This window comes from Microtus oregoni, unplaced genomic scaffold (assembly GCF_018167655.1).
Source record: "Microtus oregoni isolate MIOR12 unplaced genomic scaffold, Mior012 000012F_ref0000307, whole genome shotgun sequence".
In the NCBI taxonomy this organism is placed as follows: Eukaryota; Metazoa; Chordata; class Mammalia; order Rodentia; family Cricetidae; genus Microtus; species Microtus oregoni.
Window position 1 is genome coordinate 20486525 of NW_024543071.1, and position 25859 is coordinate 20512383.

Here is a 25859-nt window from a genome sequence, read left to right on the forward strand (position 1 = left end):
AAATTGAAGTTGGTAGATTGTTTGCCCGGTATGTATGAAGCCACAGCCTTGAGTTTGCCCTCCAGAATGTGGTGGTGGCATCTAGGACTGTAATTCCAGCAACCCAGGACGATGAGAAATCCAGGGTCATCCTTGGCCACATCTTGGGTTTGAGGGTCAGCCTGGGCTACATGAAACTATGACTCAAGAAAAAAAAAAGGGAAAGAAAAGAAACTCATGGAGTTGAATAAGCATTGCTTTTATTGTGCCTTTAAAAAATACCATAAATTACAGTGGCGATACTTTACATTTTTCTTCTAGATGTTATGCCTGCATGCATCTGTGCGCTGTGGGTGTGTGATGCCCACTGAGGTCAGAAGATAGCACAGCCAAAGGATCCCCCGGAACTGGAGTTACGGCTGGTTGTAAGACACACTCGGGGAGCTGGGAAGTGAACCCCAGTCCTCTGAAAGAACAAATGTCTTTAGCAGCTGAGCCATCTCTCCAGCCCCTATCATGGTACTTTGTTTTTGTTTTAAGGATCACCCTCTCACTCTGTAGCCCAGGCTGACCTAAAACTCGTCATCCTGCTTGAGTCTCGAGAGTAACGAGCATGATCCAGCACTCGGTTTCCCGGCATGTTTAAAGGATGTGACTTCTGAAGTGTTTTTTCTTTTTTACATCATGACCCTTGCACAGAAAGTGCCTCTTCTTACCTTGGGAAACCGGATCAGAAGAGCCTTGTAATTCCAGTGCCTGCCTCTGGGTCTTCCTTTCAGAGGTCACTACACTCGACTCCTCCAGATCCGCATAGGGCACCGACATGACACCAGCCGCCACCTAGCGGCGGGAAGGGGCACGGGCGCCTCCGCCGGGATGGTGTCCAGCGGTTGCCAGGTGACGGGAGCCACGGGCCGCCAAGGAGGCGGGCACAGCACGTAGGATACGCAGGGTCTCAACAACACGGCCTTCCATTGGCTGAAGGACACTCAACAACCGACTGAGCCAATGTGCAGATGGAAGCTGAAGGCGTCGTGGGACTCCTCCTCCCTGTGCTCCTAGGACGCATCTGGCGATCTAGGGTCCTGTCTCACCCCTCTGCAGCCCGGCTGCCCTATGTGTACTCCGCAGCTGCTCCTGCTGACGGTGGTGGTCCTGATGCTCCCTGATGCAGCCAGACCTCAGCCCTCCTCCCCAGCCCAGGCTCTGCCCACCTCCTCGGCCCTGGGGCCAGTGACGCCCGAAGTGGCGACTGCAGCTACTCCGGACTGGTCTGAGGACCCTACTCCTGGGACCCCATCGGTGCCCGAGAACGCAACTTCAGACTCCTTCCCAGGTGATGCGGCGGGATATGGGATGGAAATACTACCTTCCCAGAACTATATTCTGTAGAGGCTGTTGGCGCGGGAAAACTTTGGGGAACTTCATCTCTCTTTGTTTTAACTTGCACTTATAGCCTTACCGATCTGTATCTGTGACTTGACTCCTGGTACTTGCGATTTAAACTGCTGCTGTGACAAGGACTGCGATCTTCTCCATCCCAGGACAGTCTTTTCCTTCTGCCTTCCTGGTAGTGTAAGGTAAGCGGCCGTGCTCTTGGGGTATAGACGTAAGAGTGAGCCTCCTACCCCTATTTCCTCCCCTAGGATGTTTCCTTGGATTTTCCTGGGAGTGATCTTCCCATTTATGTAGAGCTGAGCCTTTAGACATCCGAGGGGCCCCTCTCCAAAGCCTACCCTTGCCACTCCTCAGTATCTTCATCTTTGCTCACAGATCCTCCAGCTGGGTATGTGTCGACCACTCTCTTATCTTCAGGAGCAACTCCCCATTTCCTTCCAGAGTTCTCACGGATTCCAGTGGAATTGCACAGTTTTGTGTCCGTGTGAACAACTGTGAGTAGAAATAAGTTTGGCTGTTCTTGTCATTTAAGACGTGGCTTTGTCTTTGGACTTGCCCTGTCTGTTTCATGCTTTGAATCCCCATCTCTTACCGTCTCCGTCCCTTACCACTACCCTCTTCCTTTCAGTTGGTAGGAGACATTAATAATTTCAGAAACCTCCGGTGACTCTTTCCTTTACCTTGAAAACACTGCCCAGCTCCATTAGTCTGGCGGTCTGAGCTATCTCTTTTTTTCTTTTCAAGCTTTTCTTTAATGATTGTACACTGATCTTTTATTTTGGCCAGCCTACTGTTCATTGTCCTCAAGATATGCCTTGACTTTTACTTTTCTCCGTGACTCATGTGGTCCTCTTTTTCCTTGCATTTTGAAAACCTTAGCTCTCCTAAGACTCTTCTGTCACTTGTCCAAGTTGGAAAAAAAAAACATATCTTTATTTATTCACAAGAGATAATACCTCCTGGTAATGATCAGTGAAGGCTAGTCTCACCAGGGTCTCTACTTCATGTGGGTTTGGAAAACTGCAGACCAGGAATTGGGAGATTGGTGTTCTACTCCCGGTTTGGCTCTTGCAACTCATTTGTCTCTGAGGATCCAAATTTTCCAGTGGGATTTGATGAGATGGTCTCTAGGCTTCTTTTTGAAGTCCCAGTTATATCAGAGTCTACCTTTAAACTGTTGGGTATTGGTATCACGTGCAAGGTGGACATATATATGTAATATAGCCTTAGCTTGTATGTCCTACCTGTGTCATCTCCTTATCACCACTTCCTATAGACACCTGTACTGAAGTGAGGGGCAAGTGGTAACTTGCTCTTACTGATAAAAGCCACAGGAAGAATTGATGGATATTGGCTGCCCGATCTCATCTTCTCTCCCCACTTCACTTTAATTTTTTCTTACAAAGGTAGCAATAACTGGACTTGATATGAAGTAAACAGCCTTTCTGTGCAGTTTCTGGAGGAAATGTTAATCTGTTCCTGGAAGCTGCAGAGCTGGCAGCCTCAGCTCCTAGAGACGCAGGACACACATGAAGGTGGCACACAGACCAGGTGTCAGCACACCTGTACTAGGAGGTAGTGCACAGACCAGGTGTCAGCACATCTGTATTAGGAGGTCATGCACAGACCAGGTGTCAGCGCACCTGTGCTAGAAAGTGGCGCACAGACCAGGTGTCAGCACATCTGTGCTAGAAGGTGGTGCACAGACCAAGTGTCAGCGCACCTGTGCTAGAAGGTGGTGCACAGACCAGGTGTCAGCGCACCTGTGCTAGGAGGTGGTGCACAGACCAGGTGTCAGCACATCTGTACTAGGAGGTCATGCACAGACCAGGTGTCAGCACATCTGTGCTAGAAGGTGGTACACAGACCAGGTGTCAGCACATCTGTGCTAGAAGGTGGTGCACAGACCAGGTGTTAGTGCACCTGTGCTAGAAGGTGGTGCACAGACCAGGTGTCAGCGCACCTGTGCTAGGAGGTGGTGCACAGACCAGGTGTCAGCGCACCTGTGTCTGAGAAGTACTTTGTTTTGTTAAAATTACATTAATTTACTTTGTGTTGTGGATAGGGTGGGCACACACATGCTTGTAGACCTTTCTTAAACTCTTGCTGTTCATTTGCATGTGATGTGTGCTTGTTGTGCTTCAAAGGTTGTTTATTATGTCAGATACTTAAAAAGAAATGCTTTTATCTAAGTATCCGTTCTTTTTAAAAATTATTTTAGCAAAATTAAACTATTTCCAGAAGCTCCAAACAGTCAATGCAACCAACTTTGAGGCCCTGGCTGAAGAGTTCGGAGGCCAATCCTTTGCTTCAACATCGGAAACCCAGCCACCATCACCGTTTTACAGGGTGAGCCTAGGGAAAGGGGCAGAATAGTCTGGTTTTCCTGGCAGAGTACAGTTGGCAGTGTAACTTTGTAATTTTCTTCTACAATGAGATTAGCCATTGTCAGCTCCATCGAGCTAACTTGTTTCCTTACTGTGACTGAGTCTGTCCTATGTTTATTTATTCAGGCTGGGGATCCCATCCTGACTTACTACCCTAGCTGGTCTGTAGTGAGTTCGCTGAGGCAGCCTGCAGCAGTGGGAGCTGGCGGACTTTGTACTGAGAGCAATCCCGCAGGTGGGTCTGGGACAGGAGTCCACCAGTCTTTTGCTTTTTTGGAAACAGGCTTTCTCACGTGCCACTTACCCCTGTCTTTATTCTTTTTGTTGCAAGGCTTCCTAGAGAGTAAAAGCACAACCTGCACCCGTTTCTTCAGGGACCTGGCCAGTAGCTGCACCTCGGAGCCAGCCCTGGATGCTGCCACTTACTATAACTTCACGGTCTTGAAGGTAGGTGTTCCTTTGTCCCCACTCCACAGACCCTCCTCCCTCAAATCAGCTTCATCGTGACGTTCACATGTCACCCACAACATGGGTTAGAAAATCCCTAAGCTGGAAGTCATAACTCCTAAGATCTACATATACGGTAGAGGGTATGAAAACTATTGTCTAAAGAAAGATGGACAAATCAGAGGCAGTAGATCCAAGGTCACCTTGTCACCTTCCTGGCTAGTGGGTTTACTTGAGAGAGTGAAGGAATGGGTGATGGTTCCAGGTTTTCGCCAAAGTTGTTCTTGCTTTTGGAACTCTGCCTGGGTAGGTAGGCATTGCAGCCCAGCCTGGCCTCCAGCCCCACTCTCTGCAGAGTCAGATGGCAGAGGAGAGGCCACTCCAGTGTTTTGATCTTCTTCCCCTCCCCCACCAAAGTCTGGGCGGGGTCAGGTGAAGTGGAAACTCCTGGTGGTCTTATGAAAGGCGTCTGCACTCTCACGTCTCCGTTCTTTGCCTTTCCTAGGTCCCAAGAGGAATGACTGACCTTCAGAATGCAAAGGTATGATGCCATTTGTCAGGAAAAAAGAACATCTGGCCTCTGTGTATCCGAGGCCAATTCATCCTAGATTTTAATAATGAAAGAGAATGTGGGCACTTTGAACCACAGTCAAGCGTGGCTCTAGACATAACTTCATGGGATAAAGATCGGTGAGATGTTGCTAAGTCTAGAGAATGCCTGAGTTCAATCTAACTAAACTGCTACATTTGGAGTGGGCGTCTCAGAGTCTTTCCGTGTACTGTCGGGCACTGTCAGTGTCTGGAGGTGGAGTACAGAATTCTTTACATCTGATTGGCTGTGGGCCCTTGTGTCGTGTGTACTAGGACTGGTGTCCCAGGAAGCTTGTGTTGGGTTGTGCTGATTGAGAATGACTCGGATTTAAGTCGTCTGGCACTGGAAGGAGAGAAAATCGGAATGGTCGAGGGGAGAGAATGTATTCATTTTAGCATGATATAGAGGCAGAGGAGAAAAGGCCACTTTCAGTTTCTTTCTCTTGTCAGCTCCAGGTTCCGGTAACACTTGCCTCAGAAATCAGTCCTCCTCTGCTGGTTGGAAACACGTGTCAGAATATAGTTTCCCAGGTATGGATTCTAAATGGTGCCTGTTGGTCAGTGTCACCAGAGGGACCTCATCTTCCCGCAAGGGGGTGGGGACCGACTCACAGAACTGCTGGAGTTGACCCCATCACCTCCTTCCCGCCATGTTTCCGTCATGTCCGTCGCTACTGTGGTCCAGTGTTGTAGGTTCATCCTCTTACGTCGCACACACAGTCTTGTGCCGCTCTTACTGATTTTTCATATTTCTGTCCACCGACACAGTATCATCCCCGAGTCTGAGATAAGTCAGCTTTAGTGGTCTCTTATAGTCAATGAAACGGGTAAAGGAGTAGAAATTATCTGAAAGTAGCATTTTTAAGGACTGTGTTCCCTTCTGTCCCCAGCTGCTATTCTTATTTCCCTTCTGACACTGTGAGGGTCTAATAACCCAGGTTTCCATTCCTTGTTTACCTTTGCCCAGTACCATACCTGTCCGTCCTTGCCCACTCTAAACGCTTGTCTTAATCACACCTCTCCCGTGAACTTTTCCTAAGAGCCCTATTTGGTCTCTTTTTTCACATGCAAATGTAATATCAAGTCATCTTTATCTTTTCATGCTATTATTGTTGGTGTGTTTCTGATTACTCTCTAAGTCTCTCACATGCAGTTGAAATACAGACAGAAGAGGCTTCTGTGCTCAACACGGTATTTATTTTTGTTTATTAATTGACTCTTCTGCTTTTCAGGTCATCTATGAGATAGAGACCAATGGGACCTTCGGGATCCAAAAAGTCTCTGTCAGCTTTCGACAGACCAACCTGACTGTCAGGCCAGGCGTTTCCTTACAACAAGACTTCATCATTCACTTTAGGGTCAGTGACCTTCTCTCAGAGGGGGTTTAGGGGCTGAGTCTTAGAAATAGCACTTTGAAGATCCAGGATCCATAATGAGTCTGTCTGTCTACCTTTCTGAGCACCTTTCTTTCTCCTATTAAAATGTCGTTAATAAAATCTCCCACTCTACTTCATAGAAAAGAAATAATAGCACTCTGTTTCTGTAATGCATGCAAAATAGAAGCAGAATATTAAGGCCTGCTTTGGTCTTATGTGAGGTCTCAACATTTACTGTTCCTTAATTTGGCTAGAGTGACAGGTATTCAATACGTGTGTGTGGGTAACATTTTCTCTGATGCTCTGTTTGGGCCCAACCAAAGTGGTATTCAAACAGACTCGCTAAAGATGTTCACCGTGAGTCTGAAGTTCAGCAGCACACAGAAATTCCTTTCCTCTTTTTTTTTCTCTTTTTCAGACATTCATAATTTTATTTCTCACTGAATCTCTGGTTTGCAACCTTCACTGCTCTCACCCATCTGCCTTTCTCCTACCTCTTTCCTCCTTTTGAACCGAGCAGAGTTCTTTCCAAGTCTGTGATCAGCCAATCCCTGTGTCCTTATAGCCCTGTTTCTGGTTCAAATTAAAATTGCATTTAAATTCCCCTGGATTCAGCCAGGCCAGACATTGCATGAAATCATTATCAATGTGTGAGAAGTAGTGTCAAGGGATCCTTCCTAGGTCCCTGGCTTAATCCTTGGCAGAATTAGTAAGTAGTGAATTTCAGTTCAGATTGCCTAGCACATAGAGGACCCTCAGTTCAGTCCTCAGTACTCCTCAAAACAAAACAGCAAACAGATCAGTCCAGATTTACTTTAGAGAGGGCGGAAGGGGAACAGTGGGGATGAGGCTGTAGTGTGGCAGAGAGAAGACTGCTCAGTGCAGTTCCTAGATTGCCTGCGGGGAGGGAAGGGGGGGAGGGAAGGTGTGAAGACGTGAGGCCGGCAGGGAAGAACGTTTGCACAGTAATCGTAGTCTTCCTTCTGCAGGCATTCAAACCACGCCTGGCTGCTCTTCCTGCTGGCCCCAGAAGTGGGAATCCTGGCTACCTCATCGGGAAGCCACTGTTGGCGCTGACTGGTGACTTGGGTCACTCGGTATCTTTTTTGGAGCTGGGTGGACTGTCGCAGCTGACAAGAAATGCTGCTGATGTTTCGACTTGTTCAGTTCTCAAGGTTCCCTGGGACTTTGGTATTCAGCATGTTCTTTACCAAAGTGTTTTATGTTCTCAGATGGTGATGCCACCAAAGGCTTTATAGACTAACTGCAAGGGAGGTTGTACTGACTTTTGCTTATTTTAGTGAGATACTCATATGCTAATATATATATACATACACATATTTTATGTAATATATATATATATGGCTAATCATTTTTAAAAACTTAATTGCAGATAGCACTTAGGGAACTGTGAAAACATCAATTTCTCAGCCCTGCCCACTTCCTATTTCTGTTACAATCACCTTGACCGTCACTTTTGCACCTCAGATGACCCTGTTGCTGAGCGAGGGTAGTGGAATTTGCTCTGTTAAGAGACACGAAGTACAGTTTGGAGTGAACACAGTATCTGGATGCAAGTTCAGGTAATTATTTGCTTCAGAGCCTTTCCCACAATTTTGTTTGTTTTATAGGGACTACGTTGATATAGTAACTATTAACACTCTAAATAACACTTTAAAAATGATAGTCTTTGTATCTATTACTGTATGTCAAGTGTTTTCTGATGGTATGAAGTACCTATTATTTCCTCCAGTCTGTCATAATATTAATTTTAATATTTGAATGCTAAGATGGCCGCTACCATGCTAGTGTTGGACTCCAGCTTCTATGGTGTTTACTTCCAGACCCAAAGAGGTGAACTGCAGCCATTTGCAGGAGGAGATTTATCAGGCTCTTCATGGAAGGCCCAGACCAGAGCACGTTGCCATCTTTGGTAACGCTGACCTAGCCCAGAAAGGAGGGTGGACCAGGATCCTCGGCAGGAACTGCAGTGTTACAGTAAGGAAGCCACTGCTGGCTGGCAGCTCATGTCCCACCTTTGGACTTATGGGCAGCAAGGCGAAAACCAGCCCTCCTGTTTGTATTTATCATATAACGAGGAATGGAAGGAATCAGGACTGCTTGAGGGCACTATTGCAGGTTGCACATGCATCTATTCTATTTTCCTGACTTTAAAGAAACTTGCTAATCTAGAGTAGTAGTTCTCAACATGGGGTTGCATCCCCTTTTGGGTTTGAACAACCCTTTCCCAGGGTAAAACCATCCAGCATATCAGGTATTTGCATTGCGATTCATAACCATAGCAAATTACAGTTATGAAGTAGCAACGATTGTAATGTTGCACGACATGAGGAAGGTTGAGAACCACTGATGGTTGCTTATGCCATATATTTCAGATATTCTCTTATATTCATTTTTCCACTATATTGGTCCTGTCTGTGGAAGTCAGAGGACAGCTTGGAGAGGTGGTCCTCACCTACCATGTGTGTCCTGGGGGTGGTCCTCACCTACCGTGTGTGTCCTTGGAGAGGTGGTCCTCACCTACCGTGTGTGTCCTTGGAGAGGTGGTCCTCACCTACCATGTGTGTCCTTGGAGAGGTGGTCCTCACCTACCATGTGTGTCCTGGGGGTGGTCCTCACCTACCATGTGTGTCCTTGGAGAGGTGGTCCTCACCTACCATGTGTGTCCTGGGGGTGGTCCTCACCTACCATGTGTGTCCTGGGGGTGGTCCTCACCTACCATGTGTGTCCTTGGAGAGGTGGTCCTCACCTACCATGTGTGTCCTGGGGGTGGTCAAACTCAAGCTACCGGGCTTGGCAGCAAGCAAGTTTTACCTGCTGAGCCATGTTTCCAGCTACCCTTATATACAGTCTTAAATTCTTGGTCAGTACAGGTTTGTTTATGAGGCTGACAGCAGGCACATTCTCTTGTAATTGCCACAGGTTAGATTTTTAGGACAGGTGTGTGACTCAGTGTAGAACTCCTGCCAGCTCACTAAATTGGGTTCAGTTTTCAGTGCCACCAATTAAAGATCACACTTTTTACATTTGCCTAAAGTGTATTAATGGTTTAAAAGATGAAGTCAAAGAAGATGTATCTTCCTACATCTTAAAATTATTTCTCTTAGGGTACTGCTCTAAATATGTCATGTTTCTGTTCTGAAATTTTACATGGCTCCCTGATGCCTTCAAAACCAACTGTTTGGATGGCTTCCGAATCTAACCCTGCTGTGTCTTATCTAACTTGTCACTGCTTTCCAAGTTGTCTGCTCAAGGCTACGGCCTTTCATATCCTTGGTCCCTAGAAGACACTTTGTAGCTGTCACTTAGTGAGTGTTTCTCCTTGGCAACGTGTGCTCTTAGTCGTATACCTTTTTAATTAACATAATCTGTATATATTTATGAGCTGTGTGTAAACCTTCAGTATATTCATGCAATATTTGCTGATCATTTTCTCCTCTTTATTGTTACCTTCAGAGTCTGAAGTACCTCTTTTTCAAGTTCCTTTTTCTTTTAGTGCTGGGAATTAAATCTTCAAATTCTGCGTAAAATGTACAACCAGTGATTTGAAGCTGTAGTTGCCGTGGTGTTCTGTGGTACTGACCATCCCACCTTCCTCTCTGTGCACCCCACCCCCAACTTTAACTAGTGTCCGGTAATCACTGTAGAAGTCTGCTCTTCTGTGTTAAGGTCAACATTGTCAGTTCCCACTCGTGTGACAGTGTACCCATGTGTGACTTCACAGAGGGTAGTGTTCTACATGTCCACCCATTTTACTGCAAATGATAAAGTTTCGTTCTTTCTTTTACGAATGAATGAATCTTACTTCATTATATGAATACTACATTTTCTTCATCCTTTCACCCATTGATGGGAACCTCAATTGGGATCCTGTCTTGGTTGCTGTGAACAGTGCTGCAGCAAACTATCTCCTTAACATGCTGGTTTTCTTCTCATTGAATGTATACACCCAAGAGTAGAGTAGCCAGATCATCTGATAGATTCATCGTTAGCTTTCAGAAGAATCTTCAATCTGTTGATTACTTTTAGCTGCAACTTTTTGTAAGGTTAAGAACATTACTACGGTCTAGTTTTGTGCTTCTCTAAGCCATATGGGCCTTCTGTATTACTACATAATGCTTTAAAAACAGTAGCTGCTCGAGAGATACTGAGAGATGGCTCAGCAGCTAAGAGCACCCACTGGTAGCTCACAACTGCCTAGAATTCTATCCGCAGGGAATCTGACACCCTCTCTCACCTCCATGCACATCTGTACACATGTGCAAATCCACAGAGACACATACACATAAAAATCTTTAAGAAAACAAAAGTGATGACAACTGAGTGCCGGCGTCTTTGCCTTCTGCAGGCTGCTAACTGCTCTTCCTGCTGTCTCCTACCGGTTTCCCTGGAGATCCAGGTGTTGTGGGCACATATAGGACTTCAGTCCAACCCACAAGCGCATGTGGCAGGAGCCCGGTTCCTGTACCAATGCAAGTCTGTACAGGTAAGTCAAGTTCCTAGCAGCCCTTTGGTGACCACAGCATGGTTAAGCTTCTGAGGGCAGGATATGTTACCACTCAGTGTTTCTTAAGAGCGAGTCCCCAAAATGCTTTTCAAGTCTATCTTTCCAAGGTGGATAGAAAAATTAATATTTTGTCATAGTGCATGCAGCTATATTATCTACCCCCCCCCCCAATTTTAGCAGTATAGGTGAATTTCTTTTCAATAATCCTGCTGTTACTACTCATCTGACCATGGAAAGCATTTTCCATGCTTGTGTGTTCACTGTGACTGAGTTAATGGTATTTTGGAAATGTCGATTGCGACTAAAGTTATTGGTGTAGTTATCAGTTCTTCTATACGCTCCATTAAATAAATTCTTTCATCTCTAGTAAACATACGTCTGCTGTTTGCAATGTACTATAGGATACACTTACCATCTGCCTTGGTTTTAGAGATAATCTTTAGCCTTGCAGGTTCAAAAGTACGTAAACTTTTAAACCTAGAAATACTGAGGTGAAATGATTTGTGTATGAACTGGCATGATATTATTTTTTAATGAAAATTACAACATTGGAATTTCTGTTTGTTGCAATATATTTACTTTCCCGAGAAGAAACTGGGAGCTGCATTTAGGTCTGGCTTCATGTACTTTTAGTCTTTCAAGCAGCAGAGTTGGGGAGCTTGGTTGTCTGCCTATCAGTGGTGTTAACACTCAGGTTATCGGAATGTTTCCCTGAGAGCTTCCTGTTCTTTGTCTAGGTGGACATGTTTCTGTGAGGCTCACGTAGTCTGTCACAGAGCCCGCACTGAATCTGCTGATAAATCCTTCTCAACTGTAACCTGGGTTCTGTTGCCGCAGGACTGGTTCCGTGCGTGTTCTTTTCCAACGTCTCTGACTCTCTCAGACATCACAGCCACCCAGTGCCTTTTTCCTTACCTATGTATTTTACCCCATGTCTTTTTCTGGTAGTTTGCAGTTAGCTTTTCAAGTTCGTTTACATTGCCTGCAGTGCTATTGAGTCCATCCTACGGAATGGATAATAGTTAGAATTTCAGCTGTGTTTTGATCATGAGCCATTAACTGGGCCAGTGATAAGACTGAAACGGGATCACTTATCTCAGACACACCTTCTGGCTCTTGTTTTGGCTTTGGCTGGATTACACACAGTTATCAGTCAGAACTCTGACCTAAACAGTAATGCACATCAATTTTATTGTTTATAAATTAGTCATCAGATAAAACATTAAAACCAAACAGAATGACATTTAAGAAAAAAAAATGAAAGAAAAACCAGGCCAAAGGGAAAGACTCGCAATATATTACCCAATGGTGTTCTTTGGTGTAGGATAAAGAACTTGTGTATCTCAGTCATGAGTTACATTCTGGCCAAAGATGTCTGTTCTTGTTCATAGACATTAAGTGTAGCTGCAAAACAGAATGTTAGAGAGGAATCCCCAGCCTTTTAATAAGAGTTTTCATTTGTAATGATTGGGTGGAGAACATAGTGGTTTAAAAATTGACTAAGATGCAATATAATACTTAAGGTGGACATCCTGTTAGAAAAGCCAAACAAACCTAACCCAAACTTTTCACGTTGTTGGCTACTAAAGCTTATATTGAAGAAAGGATTTTGCTGTATTTCGATTGAAGTGAAGCAAGCCTTAAACCTCAGGAAGTATTGGCAATGATTTCTAAAGCAAACATCATCAAATATTCCCAATTAAAGTGGAAATACATGAAATCAACCACCCATAGCAGAACCGGAACCACAGTGAAGAGAAATGTGCTGTCGTGGCTGTGTCGTTGTTCGTCCCAACAAAAGAAACGGCGAGCAGAGTTGGAGGGGATTGTTTCAGTGACTCGCACGCCGGACGCTTTTTGCCTGTACATAACTTTAGACTTCAAAGTCCCAATTTAATGCTGTTCTCTGGTGGTAATAAACTGCACTCTCCAGTGGGTCAGCCACATGTGGTATTCAGTGCCTGACGAGTACAGTCCCACCCTCTAACTGGGGAGTCTGACGAGTACAGTCCCACCCCTCTAACTGGGGAGTCTGCTGGACTGCATTTCCTCTAACCTCAGACAACTGCAGAGAGTTTCTTGCTTTTAATTGGAGTATAATAAACGTAAGTGTTTCTGGGATACAGGATGGGCTTTTGATCACGGTGTAATGATCCAATGAGAATAATGAGCATTTCCGTCTCCTCATACATGGCCGTCATTTCCTTTGTAAACCCTGCCTCCACCCACGTTTTCCTTAGGTTACCATCTTCCCAAATCAGGGAAAGGGCCATTTCTGTACCCGTTTCATGGATGCATTGTTTTGAAGACATCGTGAAAGTCTAGTCAAGAAGGAGCTCTGAGTGTGTGTCCAGTGTGAGCTCAGAGGACATTGTTCAGACAGCTTCTTGTATGCAGCTTCTTAGTCATCAAAATGCCACTCGAAACTATACTTTTGAGTAGACACAGGTGTCACAGTTACCTTCTTGGGCTCATGGGTGTCTGGGAAATCAGATCTAGATGTATGCTGACCTTAAGTCCCTGGGTTGAAGTCTTTTCTCTGCCTTGGAAACCAATGAGAAGGAGCCAGACTTTCTCCTGGGATCATCCCTTCTACTTGACTTGAACTGGTGGGTGGTTGGGAGTTCCTTTACACCCAAGAATCTGTGAATCTGATCATTTGAGGTCAGGTTTTGTTTGTTTTGTTTTGCTTTTCCCTGAAATTTCAGCCGTCTTCACTGCCTCCACTGTGTGTTGCTTCAGAGCTGCAGTTCACGGGCCCACAAAGGAAAACTGCTAAGAGTGTAATGGCAGTGGTTTGACCATCTGACCTCTCTGCTATCAGTCAGCTCGCTAGTTAGAGACAGTGAAAGTCTCTTTTGAGACAGGGTCTTGTATAGCCCAGACTGGCTAGGTAGAGACAGTGAAAGTCTCTTGAGACAGGGTCTTCTATAGCCCAGACTGGCCTCCAGTTTGCTGTAGTTAAGGATGCCCTTAACCTCCTGATCCTCCTGTCTCTACCCTCCAAGGACGTGTGTGCCAGGCTCTGAGACTGAATCCTTAGGTTTACCTGTTCACAGTTCTGGGGCCATGGGCTGTTAGAAATGTGTTTGCTTATATCTCACACAAAGAGAACTACATGGGACTATTCCAGGAGTATATTGCTTAGAGCATGTTTATTTTCAGTCAAAAGAAAATAATTCTGGTGGAGATTCTGTGGAATATACTAAGAATTGACTTATCCTTGCCTCTCTTCCTGTAGGAGCACCAGAGAGGAATAGAAGTACCTTTGACAACTCTTGTCAACTTTGTGGACATTACTCAGAAGCCAGAGCCACCAAGGAATCAACCTCAAACAGACTGGAAATTGCCGTTTGATTTCTTCTTTCCTTTCAAAGTGGCATTCAGCAGAGGGGCCAGGGCTCAGGACTCAGCCTCCTCTGTGCTCGTCCTGTGCATCTTTCTACTCGGGGTTCTCAGCTCACAGACTAAGTGAAGAGAGAGCGATCAGGTTTCATTTTTCCCTATGGGAAATTCTAAGGCAGCCTGCTTGTCTTGGCTAAAGAGGTCCTTGCTTTCTCATGATTACAGGAGGGCATTTAGGGAAGCAGAACCTAACTAAAGGAAAAATTTCCCTCATTTTCCCACTGTGTAACCTTGACTGGCCTGGAACTCCCAATGTGGACCAAGGCTGGACTCAAACTCATAGAGATCCCCTGCCTCTGCCTCCCAAATGCTGGGATTAAAGGCGTGCGCCACCATGCCCAGCCAGGAATCTTTATAAGTTAAAGATGTATTCTAAAAATTCAATTAAAAATATTCCATCATCGTAACTCTCTGCTTAGGGCTCCACAGGCCTCCAGGTAGATACCAGGTTCTCTGATTCTCAAGCCTGCCAGTCCCCAGTCTCTGTCTCTTCTCGTCGTATTCTGTCTGAATGTGTGCAGCATCTCCGCTGCTCTCAGGCCCATGTTCCTGCTGTCACCCAGAGTCACCTCAGAAGGGCTGACAGTTCAAGCCAGGAAGCTGCTGGCTCTATATCTTGTCTGGCTCTTTTGCCAAAGTGTGGCCACACCCCTTGCCCAGACCTGAGGTAGGAAAATCGGTCTTTCTATTCATTTTCCAAAATGGATGGAATCCCATCTTCTCCCTAGCAAATGACCGCACCGTTCCGTTCTGTCTTGCTGGTGTGGAGAAATACAAGTGAGTGACTCTGTTCTGCTCAGTGGCATCGTGGCAGAAGTTGACACCCTGTGATACACTGTGTATGAGGTTTAAAGGGGAGTTAGGACTCTAAACTGTACATTAGTATTCAAATCGGGGCTTGTGTTTTTTCCTAGGGAGATACTCCCCTTCACTCCAATTTTATGCCCGTGGCATCTATTACAAATCTGTTTAAGGGTAAGTCTTTGGTGGTTTGCACAGAGTCCTGACTGCCTGGCCAGTTCACAGATAGTAACATGCAGAGAGCTTTCTTGAAGACATGGGTTCCTATTCTTTTTTTTTTTTTTTTTTTTTTTTTTGGTTTTTCGAGACAGGGTTTCTCTGTGGTTTTGGAGCCTGTCCTGGAACTAGCTCTTGTAGACCAGGCTGGTCTCGAACTCACAGAGATCCGCCTGCCTCTGCCTCCCGAGTGCTGGGATTAAAGGCATGCGCCACCACGGCCCGGCCAGGGTTCCTATTCTTGAGTGAAGACAAATTGGTTGAGAATTAATAGTAAAAAATTTGAAACTTAAAGACTCATACTGTCCTTTTAATTAAGAAAAGTTTTGAGGGAATAAATGCCATTATATATAATTATTTTAAACATCAAGCATCTAACATTGAAGATTAACATGAAGAGTAACTCCAGTGAAACATGCAGTCCTCACCATCTGCCTCTGTGTGGTGTGTGCCCCTGGATACACATTTGTTTGGAGGGAGACAGTCAATATGGCTTTCGCCTCATAATGAGGTTGGCAGAAACATCAAAATCCACGGGCCTGGGAAAGTGAATGGGAGCAGGGAAGTGACCTGGGAACCTGGGAGGCCCAGGTGTTTCCATGGACTAAACTTATCATAGGAAAATTACGGAATGGATGAAACAGATGGAGGCTCCCCTGTGGGAATCTGAAAGCCAGGCAGAGAGGATTCAAAGTTTTCTGTTCTACCATGTATTAGTGCTTTGAAACCCAAATTGTCTTTTAATAAAACTGTTTCGTTCCTGCTTCAGGAGAGAAAATCTGGCTGTATATCCCATCTCAACTGTCATAGTAAATAACCAGTTTCTCTGAAAGAGGCCAAAGTCTCACAGCAGTTACTACTAAGGGCAGGCAGGACTTGGGAAGCTGGCAGCACAGTTCCCCACAGAGTCTTGTTACATTGGGGTTATCTAGCTAAGTACTTAAAAGTTAATAATCCTGGGAGCTGGAGAGATGGCTCAGAGGTTAAGAGCATTGCCTGCTCTTCCAAAGGTCCTGAGTTCAATTCCCAGCAACCACATGGTGGCTCACAACCATCTGGAATGAGATCTGGTGCCCTCTTCTGGCCTGCAGTCATACACACAGACAGAATATTGTATACAAAAATAAATAAATATTTAAAAAAAAAAAAGTTAATAATCCTAAATTGTGAGCTAGCTGACACTTGGAGCCAGTACTGATTCTTTATGGAATCAGTCCCCCACTCTGTTCTCCTATGCCCAAGTGTCACTGGAAGTTTCTTCAGGCTTATTATTAACTAGCTCTTACAACTTAACCCATTTCTATTATTCTGTATTTTACCACAAGGTTTGTGGCTTGTTACCTCACATCTTGCTTCTCTGGTGGCTGCTGGTATCTCCCTCACTCTGCCGTCTTTCTCCCTGTCTCTCTGCTTGGATTTCCTGCCTGGCTCTATCCTGCCTGGCATTGGCCAAATCAGCTTATTTATTAACCAGTGATAATAAAACATATTCACAGCTTATAGAGAGACATCCCACATCACCCAAGACTATGAAACTAGTCTGTTCTTAAAATTTCTATGTAACTAAAATGGAACCTTCTAAAATTTTCTTTTAGGTTTATTTTATGTGTTTGAGTTTTTTGCTTGCATGTATTCTCTATACCATATACATGCCTGAGGATGATGGTTGTGAACGCTAGGTCTATTTTTAAGTGACCAAAACAAATTACAAAATATCACAGATACTCTAGTTCTATTTTTAAAAAATAAAAATGTTCATATATGTGTGAATGGGAAACGAAACTTAAATGACTACATGTTAAAAATAAAGTTTTTAAAAATGACATCTTGTTTTATAATCAGAAAATACTATATTTTGAAGAAACTTGATATCCTCTAAAAAAAAAACCCTCAGTTTATTATGTGTAGGAATATTGTGTGCAATGACCAACTTCCCTTTTCTGTTGATGTAGTCAATATCCCAGGCCTGTCTAGAATCGTTCCCATGTGTCTGTCACTTTGTGATCTGCTGGGGTTCTTTTTTTTTTTTTTTTTTTCTTTTCTTTCTAGACAGGGTTTCTCTGTGTAGCTTTGAAGCCTGGAACCTCTCCTGGAACTCGCTGTGTAGATCAGACTGACCTTGAACTCCCAGAGATCTACCTGCCTCTGCCTCCCAAGTGCTGTGTTTAAAAGCATATGCCACCACTGCCTGGCCTTTTTTTCTTTCTTTTTATTATTTTTTTTTCATTTATTTTACATCCCAACCATAGTTTTCCCACCCTCCTCTCGCTCCCTCCCCCAGTTTCCCCTTTTCCTTCTCCCCCACCCACTCCTCCTTTATCTCCGTTCTGAAAGGGACTGGCCTCCCATTGGAGTCAACAAAGCATAGTACAAGTTGATGCAGAACCAAGCCCTTCCCCCTGCATCAAGGCTGTGCAAGGCAACCCAGCATGGGAAATAGGTTCCCAAAAATCCTGCTGGAGTTCTTTAAGATAAAACACAGACTGAGCCCTGCCTCTGGAGATTCTGGTTCACCTGTGGAAAAGAAGCAGGAAACAGGGAGTTTAAGACTCTTTTATAATAGATTGGCGATTAGGAAATGGGAAACTGACCTCTGCCTCTGGAATGCTGGGATTGCAGGAACTGCATCCAGTTTAACAAGGATGCTGTCAACAGTCAAGTTTCTTTTTGGCACTGGGGGGGGGGGGTCAATTCTGGGGGCGACTGAAGCGGCGGTAAGCCCCCTTTAGTGAATGAGAAAATGAATTAATAGGTTCAGCAGACTTGTCAGGACTACAAAAGCACAAAGCACCAACTTCCAACCACAGTGTGCCTATGTGCGATGTGAGGAGAACAGCCAGCTGGGAAGAAGACAGTTTGTGCTCTTGACACATTCAGCTTTCGAATAATCAGTTATTAGAGATTAAACACACTGTTTTAAAATGCAGTATTCTTACCACCGCCTTTGGGCTGTTATTTCCGGATAACTAGGTGCCAACTTATTTTATTATGGCGCCATTTGTTTTCAACCGCCAGTTTTTGTTTGTTTTTTTTTTTGGGGGGGGGGGGGGCGAGGGTCTTAATTGAGCCAATCTATTTTTCAGGCCAGCCTGCCGTACAGATGATCACTGCCAAACATTCCTTACCAACTCCATCAGCAACTGGGAGCCAACCCCTTCTCCACCTGGCTGGGAAGCTGCCTGGGCCGGCTCCTGTCTGGGTGCCCGGAGCCCCGCCCCTATACTCTTAGGGCGCGCTTGGAGGTGGGAGGGGGCCGCCACGTGGAGCGTGGGCGCGATTCTCAGAAGCGCCTGCGCCGTCGCCTCGGCGTAGCTCGGGTCGGACCCGTCGCCTAACGTCAACGGCGCTGGCGCCGCGGCCGGGGTTCACTCAAACGCGGCTGACGCAACGCCGGAGAGCGGGGACGTAGACGGAAGAAAAGGCGGAGGCCAGGGCAGCCGGCGCGGAGAGTGGGCCGGGACTGGGGTCGGCTGCTAGCAGGTAGGTGAGCGGGTGACACTGGGCGAAGGTGCACTCGGGGCGTGGAGGACACGCGTGGCGCATCTACGGGGGAGGGGATGGGAGCGGGTCGCGGGTGGTGGCGGCTGGGGGCACCCAGGTGCTCTGAGATGCTGGTGCACAGCTCCCTGTGCGGGACATAGGAGGCCCCGGGTATCTGGCGATCTCTTAGGTATGCAACCAGGTGGAGGCCTGAAGACCCTGCAGCCCCTTCTCACCCAGATCCAAACCGGCTTCCAGTGCCCCAGCGCTGCGAGTAGTGATACACCTGGTACGTTATGAGCCGCCGGCACACCCCCACGGCCTGGGTCTGCAGTTGTCTGTGCTCACGCCCTGACATATGGGGCCTGTGCATGGTTGATACTTCCTGCAGCCAGGGTTACCCCAAGAGCCCCTGCGTGCGGTAATTATCTCTTGGCACAATCAGGGTGCCCTCAGAATTTTCACTCATCACGTCTCACCCCAGCTTTATTCCCCCATCCTCTGAAGCAGGGGCATTTATCTTTGGGCTTTTGTCTTTTTGTTAAGTAGTGAACCATGAACTCAGCATGTGTTTTTCTGGGTGGTTTGTTGAGACTGAAGTTCACTTCTCTAAGCGAGATAAGAGCTTTCAGTGTAGTTGTGGATAGGTACTTGAGAGATGTTCTGAGTTAAAATGTAAAAACGTCTCGGTCACACTTTGGGCCTTTATATCTCTTGTCTGGTTTTTGCTGGCACAGTAAACTGCCAGGTTGAACCAGTCCATTGCACTGAAAGAACAGGCTACCTGCAGGGGACAGAGACAAGGTACAAGGGAAGCCCCGATGACTTAATGGATCTCAAACCTTCAGAGCTTTCTGTACTTAGACAAGACGGGGAAAACAGTCTAGAAACATGTATGTGATTAGATCAGAATCTATCCTGAGCCAGGGTGCTATGGAGCTCAGGCTGGCCTCGAACTGGCTATGTGCCGAGAATGACCTTGAGCTCTTTTTGCCTCTCCTTACCCCCAACTGCTGGGATTACAGGAGTATGATACCATGCTCAGCTGCCCATGAGTGGCTCTTTTGACCTTTTTGTGTCGCTGAAGGGAATAAAAAGTGGGAAGCTGAAGACGTGTCTGTGCCTTTTAAAAGGTAGAGGAGGGAGACAGACATGAGCCTTACCCGTGTACCCAGGCGCTTTCCATTTATTGCCTGGTCTAATTCCCATAGTGATCTCATGCTGTCCTAACCGTTATTATCCCTCATTTACAGACGAGGAAATTGAGGCTTACAAAGTTCCAAGTAAACCTCCAAAAGTCATACCCCTGGCCAGGATAGAGCTAACACCCAAGTCTGCCCAACTCTAAAGTCGTGTTCCCCATCCTGTGTACCTGCACCAAAGGGAAGTTTATAACTCATTTGTGGAGAGCAACAGTGCCTGAACCGGCTCACCTAGAGGATTCTGTTCAGCTTTGACGGCTAGAACTGCAGAGGACGGTGCAAAGGGGCTGCCACCAGAAGTATGTCATTCTTAGCTGTCCTCACCGCGTGCACTCATCAGCCTGCCGCCATATGTTTTACTGCAGAGTGAGCCTGTCATCTCCTCTCTCTCCATGTCTGCGCTTCCGTGCAGAATAACTGTAGAACGGTGCATTGCTGTGGATTCGGGGGCCTGAGGAACTGGTTGAGTGGGGAAAGTGCTTGCTGTGCAAGCGTGAGGACCTGAGTTCGGATCCCTAGCACCCATGTAAACTCTGGGTGTGGTGATACACCAGAGCTAGGGGAAGGAGACAAGCAGGTTCATTGGCTCACCAGCCCGACCAAAACAGCAAGCTCTGGGTTCATTCAGAGATTTGATCTCAAAAACAAACAAAAAACAGGTGGACCGAGATAGAACAAGACACTTGAATTGACCTCCATGTTTGTAGGTACCCCAACCACCAGCACACACATAGGATTTGGAATATATTCCCCAGTCTATGAAGCACAAGTTAAAGGAAATGCAGTTATTTTTCTTATCTTGTGAAACCCCAATGGCCTTATAGTATAAGAGCTCAGTAACGATTGACTTGTCTGTGTGCTTACAAGAATGAGTGAGTCCTCTGCTGGGTTTTTGTATGTCTATGTGTGGGACACTCTTTGTCTAAAACCTTAGGTTTGACCCAGGAGAAGAAAATTTTCATGGCCACTACATCCTCACTGTGGAGATCACACACATACATTCATAATAATAAGTGCAATAATAAGATGCTAGCCATTTGCAAACATTACCCCCCCTGGCCTCCAGAGTTTACCTTAGATTCCTGCCGCAACCAGGACCCCTCTCCTGCACCCCGCCCCCCACCTTTCCTCTTGTGCTGGCAAGAACCAAGCTGACATTTCAGTTCTGCGAGCCTCCACGTTCGGTTGGGAGACAGTGGCAGGCTGCGGTTGAGGTTGGATTTGTTAATCATTAGAGAGCCCTTACCAGGAAAGGAAATATAACGAAGATTTAATACCGACATTCAAACATTATATCTTAAAAATATTTTATCATTCAAAATATTCATTGTATCTAATTACTGTTTGGTATATAAAAAGTAAAGCAGTTCTTTAAAAACACGGTGGGGGGGGATGAAGGAAGCTCTTTGTTGTTTTTTCTATTCCTGTAACACTGAGGAGGTGGTCGTTTCTCTAATATAACAAAGTTTAAATCACGTGAGTCACAGTTTTACACTAAGAGAAGGAGAAACAGATGAGAATGTAATGTGTTGTCTAGCATTTTTCCTGACCCCCCCCCCCCTTTTAAAAAATTCTTCCTGCAGGTGTTTGGATCCGTGACCTCGTCTCGCCATGCTGAGATACTTACACCGCTCTGGGTTCCAGCCCTTCAGCCAGCGTCTGCTGCCTTGGGTCCAGTCTGTAGCTGTGCCCAGATTGCGTATGTACCGCTGATGAGTATGTGGGGAGTGAGGTGGTCAGAGTGGATTGCAGGCCAGCAGAAGTATACAGGACGCTGCCTGCTGCTGGATGCTCCCAATATTTGTTTTTGTCAATAATGTGGTTTTTTTTTTGGGGGGGGTAGTCTTTCCTCTTGACTCTTTTTTTTTTTTTTAATCATTACACTTATAATACTGAGCCTTTATATCCTTTACCCAATTTCAAACAGTATTTCTAGCAGGATGCTAGGATTAATACAGTGAAGATAAACCATTGGGCCTTTGTGTCCATTTCTTTGTTATGACTGCCACCTCTCCCTTAGCCCTAACCCTTGTCCACCACTAATCTCTTCTATGACTTATTTTTTTTCATTTGTAGAATACTATAGAAATGAAATCATCTGAAGTGTGGCTTGAATTTTCTGGGTTGCTTTACTCTGTTTTTTTGGCAGGAGTGTGTGTTTTGGTTTTTTTGTTTGTTTTGTTTGTTGTTTTGTTTTGAGTTCAGTTGTTTTTCCATTATTTCAACATGGTTCTCCAGAGCCTGATCTGAGTAGTAGCTAACGGTGAAGGCACCATCTTAAAATGGTAGCGAGAATGACCACTCTCACTAAGGATATCCGGGCTTTGCCCTCTCAAGGATGCAGAGAGGCTATGCATAACGCCACATTGAACACGTGTGTACAGGCTTTATATGAACATAGTTTTCATGTCTCAGAGATGAATGCCCGAGCGTGCAGTCCTGACTTGTAGGTGCCCGTCCTTGGTGAGGTACGTGGTGCAGGCATGTCCCTGCAGTTTATTGACGTGTCCATGGATCTTCAACAGGGTCTTTCACAGAGGAAAGCTTTGTGTTTCGATGTGGTTCCACTTACTGGGATTTTTCTATGAATTTTACATTAGAGCCACGTCCCAAAACTCTCAGTAAATAACCCTAGATTCTAAAATTTTCTCCTGTGTTTTTTCTCCCCCTAAATTTTAAAGTTTTACGTTTAAGTTCATAAGCTAGTTTGAGTTCATTTTTTGCACAGGGTATGAGAGTCCGTCAAAGTTCCTTTTTTTGCATATGGGTGGATACCAGGTACTCTGGCATCATTTATTGAAAGACTGGTATCTTTAGCTAGCTATCACCTCAAGTTATATCAAATCTAAATCTTTCCAGCTTCTTTGGAAGATGTCAGAGAATCCCTGTTCTTTCGTATACAGAAGAGTGTTGAGTGTGGAAAATGGGATCTGGAACCAGCTCCCTGAGTTTGAAAGCTAGCTCTGCTGCTCACAAATGAAATAATTACAGTGGTTGTGTCTGTCTGCTTGCACACTGGCTCAGGGATTGCTGTGGTCAGGGCTTCCTGCTGGGACGCTAGCTCATTTGTGTTCCAGGTGGTTTCCCACCATCCAGTAGATGGCCGCACCTGTTGATGGAAGAAGCTGCAAAGTACTGTGGTCATTTTTTTTTTCAATCTGGTAAATTACTGCTTTTCCTGGCCTAGGTTTCTTTATTTATAAAATAGGGTTAATAACTAAAGGAGAATTTATCAGCCTTAACTCATAAAAAACGATAAAACCATGGTCATGATAACTGTTAGTCTGTTTCCTGTTGCTGTGGCGGTGCCTGAGGAAATCTCTACAGGGTCATCACGTGGTGCATGTGACTAGTGTGCTCAGTTCCATTGTATATTAAATATTTACTTACTTACTGACAGGAAGGATCTCACTGGGTAGCCCAGGCTGGACTCAAACTTTCCGAGTAGTTCAGGCTGGTCTCAGATTTGCTCTGTAGCCCAGGCTGATCATGAACTCATCATCTCCCTTCCTCAATCCTCTGAGGACTAAGATTACAGGTTTGTATCACCTGGCCTAGTTTTTGGTATCTTTATATTTGATATTATTTATTCACACTTATAAAAAGAGGCTCTTCTGACTTTTGACATTTTCTTTGGGTGCTAGAGCCCTGGGTTTACTGGACATGGAGAGCAAAGAACAGACAAGAAATAAGAAAGGCAGCGTGACGAGGTGTGTGCCTTGCCACTGCTGTGGTAAACATCAGGACCAAAAGCATCTTTCAGGATAAAAGGGTTACTTTGGCTTATGTTTCCGGAATCTCCAGTCCATATCCACGCACAGGACACAGAGGAGGAGGACAGGAAGTGACATGAGGTTCTAAGCCCTCAAAGTTCACCTCTAATGATGTACTTCTAGCAGAGCTGCCCCTCTGAAAGGCTCCATAGCCTCCCCCAAACCACCTGGAGCCCAGCTATTCAAATACGGTAGCCTATGGGAAACATTTTTCATTCAAACCACCTCACAGGGTTTTCAGAGAAAAACAGAAGAAAGCGAAAGGCCAGAGAGAGAGACGATATCAAGATACTTCTTGAAGCCTGCTGCGGTCTCATTAATCACTGAACTTCTCGGACTCAGAGGAGGGTGCAAAGTTGTGACAAAGGGCATTGTATCCTTTGGTGTATAACCCATGGCACACTTTGAACATGACCAGCCCTCTCACACACCCACACTACCACACGCGTGTGCACACATAACTTCCTCTAGAGACACAGATTTTCTTTGGTGCCCAGGAGGTAAAGATTTCTTAGAAATTGAGGAAGAACTACCCGGATGCTTTTGGTTTTCCTATTAATCAAAATGTTTTTAGTCCATGTGTTGGCCTGCTCTTTGTCACTGTGGCAGAATACTTGGGAAAAATCAGCTTACAATGAGGAAAGAATTATTTGAGTTCATGATTTCCGAGGTTCCTGTGCATGATCGCTGCAGTGCATGGTCACCACAATGCATGATTGCTGCAATGCCACAATGCATGATTGCTGCAGTGCATGGTCACCACAATGCATGATTGCTGCAGTGCATCGTCACCACAATGCAAGATCGCTGCAGTGCATGGTCACCACAATGCATGATTGCTGCAGTGCATGGTCCCTGCAGTGCATGGTCACCACAATGCATGATCGCTGCAGTGCATGGTCACCACAATGCATGGTCCCTGCAGTGCATGGTCACCATAATGCATGGTCCCTGCAATGCATGATTGCTGTCCCATCACCCTTTGGCCTGTGGTAAGGCAGTACCTCACTCAGAGGCGAATGACAGAAGACTGCTTACCTCGTGGCAGCTGGAAAGCAGGAGAGGGACAAGGGTCACCATAGGTCCTTTAAGGACACACCACCAGAAACCATACCTTCTTCTGCTAGGTCCTACCCTAAAGACTGCACCACCTTCCAAGAGCTCTATAGGCTGGGTACCAAGGCTTCTTACATGACCTTTAAGGTGATTTAAGGTCCAGTCATAGCAGTCCTCAGCGTAAACCTTAAAAAGTAAAATGAATTAGAGAATGTAAAAAATACCCCAAGAAGCCAGTATGGTAGTGCACTCTTATGTTCCCAGCTCTCAACATGCAAAAGCAGGGAGACTGGGAATTCAAAGCTAGCTCTGGCGACCTGGTAAATTTGAGGCTAACCTGGGCTACATGATACCCTAACTCAAAAAAAAAAAAAAAACAAAAACAAAAAAAAAGGAATGATAGGGTCATTCGAGGGGAAGATAAAATGGTTTTTGTTCAACAGGAAACTCCTAAACCTTGAATCACATGAAACTGCCCTTGAATGCCCCATTGAACTCCATTAAGTTCTTATCTGCTTGAAGCCTTGCTGATATTTATGGGCCCTCTTCAACTTTATTAGCCTTCGTCTGGGCCCCATTGCCTACAAGTCTCTTGACTGCCTGACTCTAGGGCAGACCATGCCGCTCTGCTGATAGAGACTGTGTGGATCACACGCCTTCTTCATGCTAGCCCAGCTGCTGGGCTCTGATTGGCTTTTGCCATTTCACCACCTGGACTGCATACTGTTTCTTTCTGCCCCTGAGGTACTCTTATCAGGTTGCCATACCCACGTGCCCAAGACAAGGAAGGCCCTGTAATAGATAAGAGAGACAGAGAGCCCTCAGGCGTGGTCCTGACAGCTGCCAAAGGGACACATGATACTTGGTGGAGCACAGGGCTCTGTAAATGCCATTGGTGATCCAGGTCTGAACCCCAAGGGTGTAAGTCTGCCTCCCCACCACCCTTCTCTCTGTCAGGTCACAGTTAGACGTAGATACACATGTCATTTAGAATAATACCCTGAAGACTGAAGTAGGGCAGCTGTATTGGAGAAGGCAGGCAGCTCCAACAACAAATACACTAGTGTTTCAGTCCCTGGGATCTCCATAGGAGGAAAACACAGTGTACCTGTGGGTCCAGTAAGGATGCTACAGCTTCCCCGTCCCAGATCTTGCCTCAGTGAGCATCTCTGTGAGGTGCCAGACTGCAAGCCCACTGTAAAAAAGCCAGACTATCTTCT

At 45.6% G+C, this 25859-nt stretch overlaps 2 protein-coding genes across 3 annotated transcripts in view; both read left to right on the forward strand.

Annotated features, from left to right (window-relative positions):
- The first annotated feature begins 1003 nt into the window (after positions 1 to 1003).
- Tctn3 (tectonic family member 3) lies at positions 1004 to 15215 on the forward strand. The gene is made up of 14 exons (XM_041660716.1): positions 1004 to 1315; positions 1436 to 1559; positions 1753 to 1871; positions 3599 to 3726; positions 3891 to 3999; positions 4096 to 4211; positions 4717 to 4752; positions 5253 to 5333; positions 6035 to 6160; positions 7168 to 7275; positions 7667 to 7761; positions 8023 to 8176; positions 10548 to 10685; positions 13948 to 15215. The coding sequence occupies exons 1-14, from the start codon at positions 1096 to 1098 to the stop codon at positions 14179 to 14181; spliced, it is 1788 nt and encodes a 595-aa protein (XP_041516650.1). The 5' UTR covers positions 1004 to 1095; the 3' UTR covers positions 14182 to 15215.
- A 3219-nt stretch (positions 15216 to 18434) lies between these two features.
- The window catches only part of Aldh18a1 (aldehyde dehydrogenase 18 family member A1), a 35255-nt gene continuing 27830 nt past the window's right edge, over positions 18435 to 25859 (forward strand). The window contains exons 1-2 of one of the 2 annotated variants that reach the window (XM_041661991.1): positions 18435 to 18608; positions 21394 to 21509. In XM_041661991.1, the coding sequence (XP_041517925.1) occupies positions 21422 to 21509 (88 nt within the window). In that variant the 5' untranslated portion in view covers positions 18435 to 18608; positions 21394 to 21421. The remainder of the gene's footprint in view (positions 18609 to 21393; positions 21510 to 25859) is intronic. The other variant, XM_041661990.1, reaches the window with a different exon arrangement.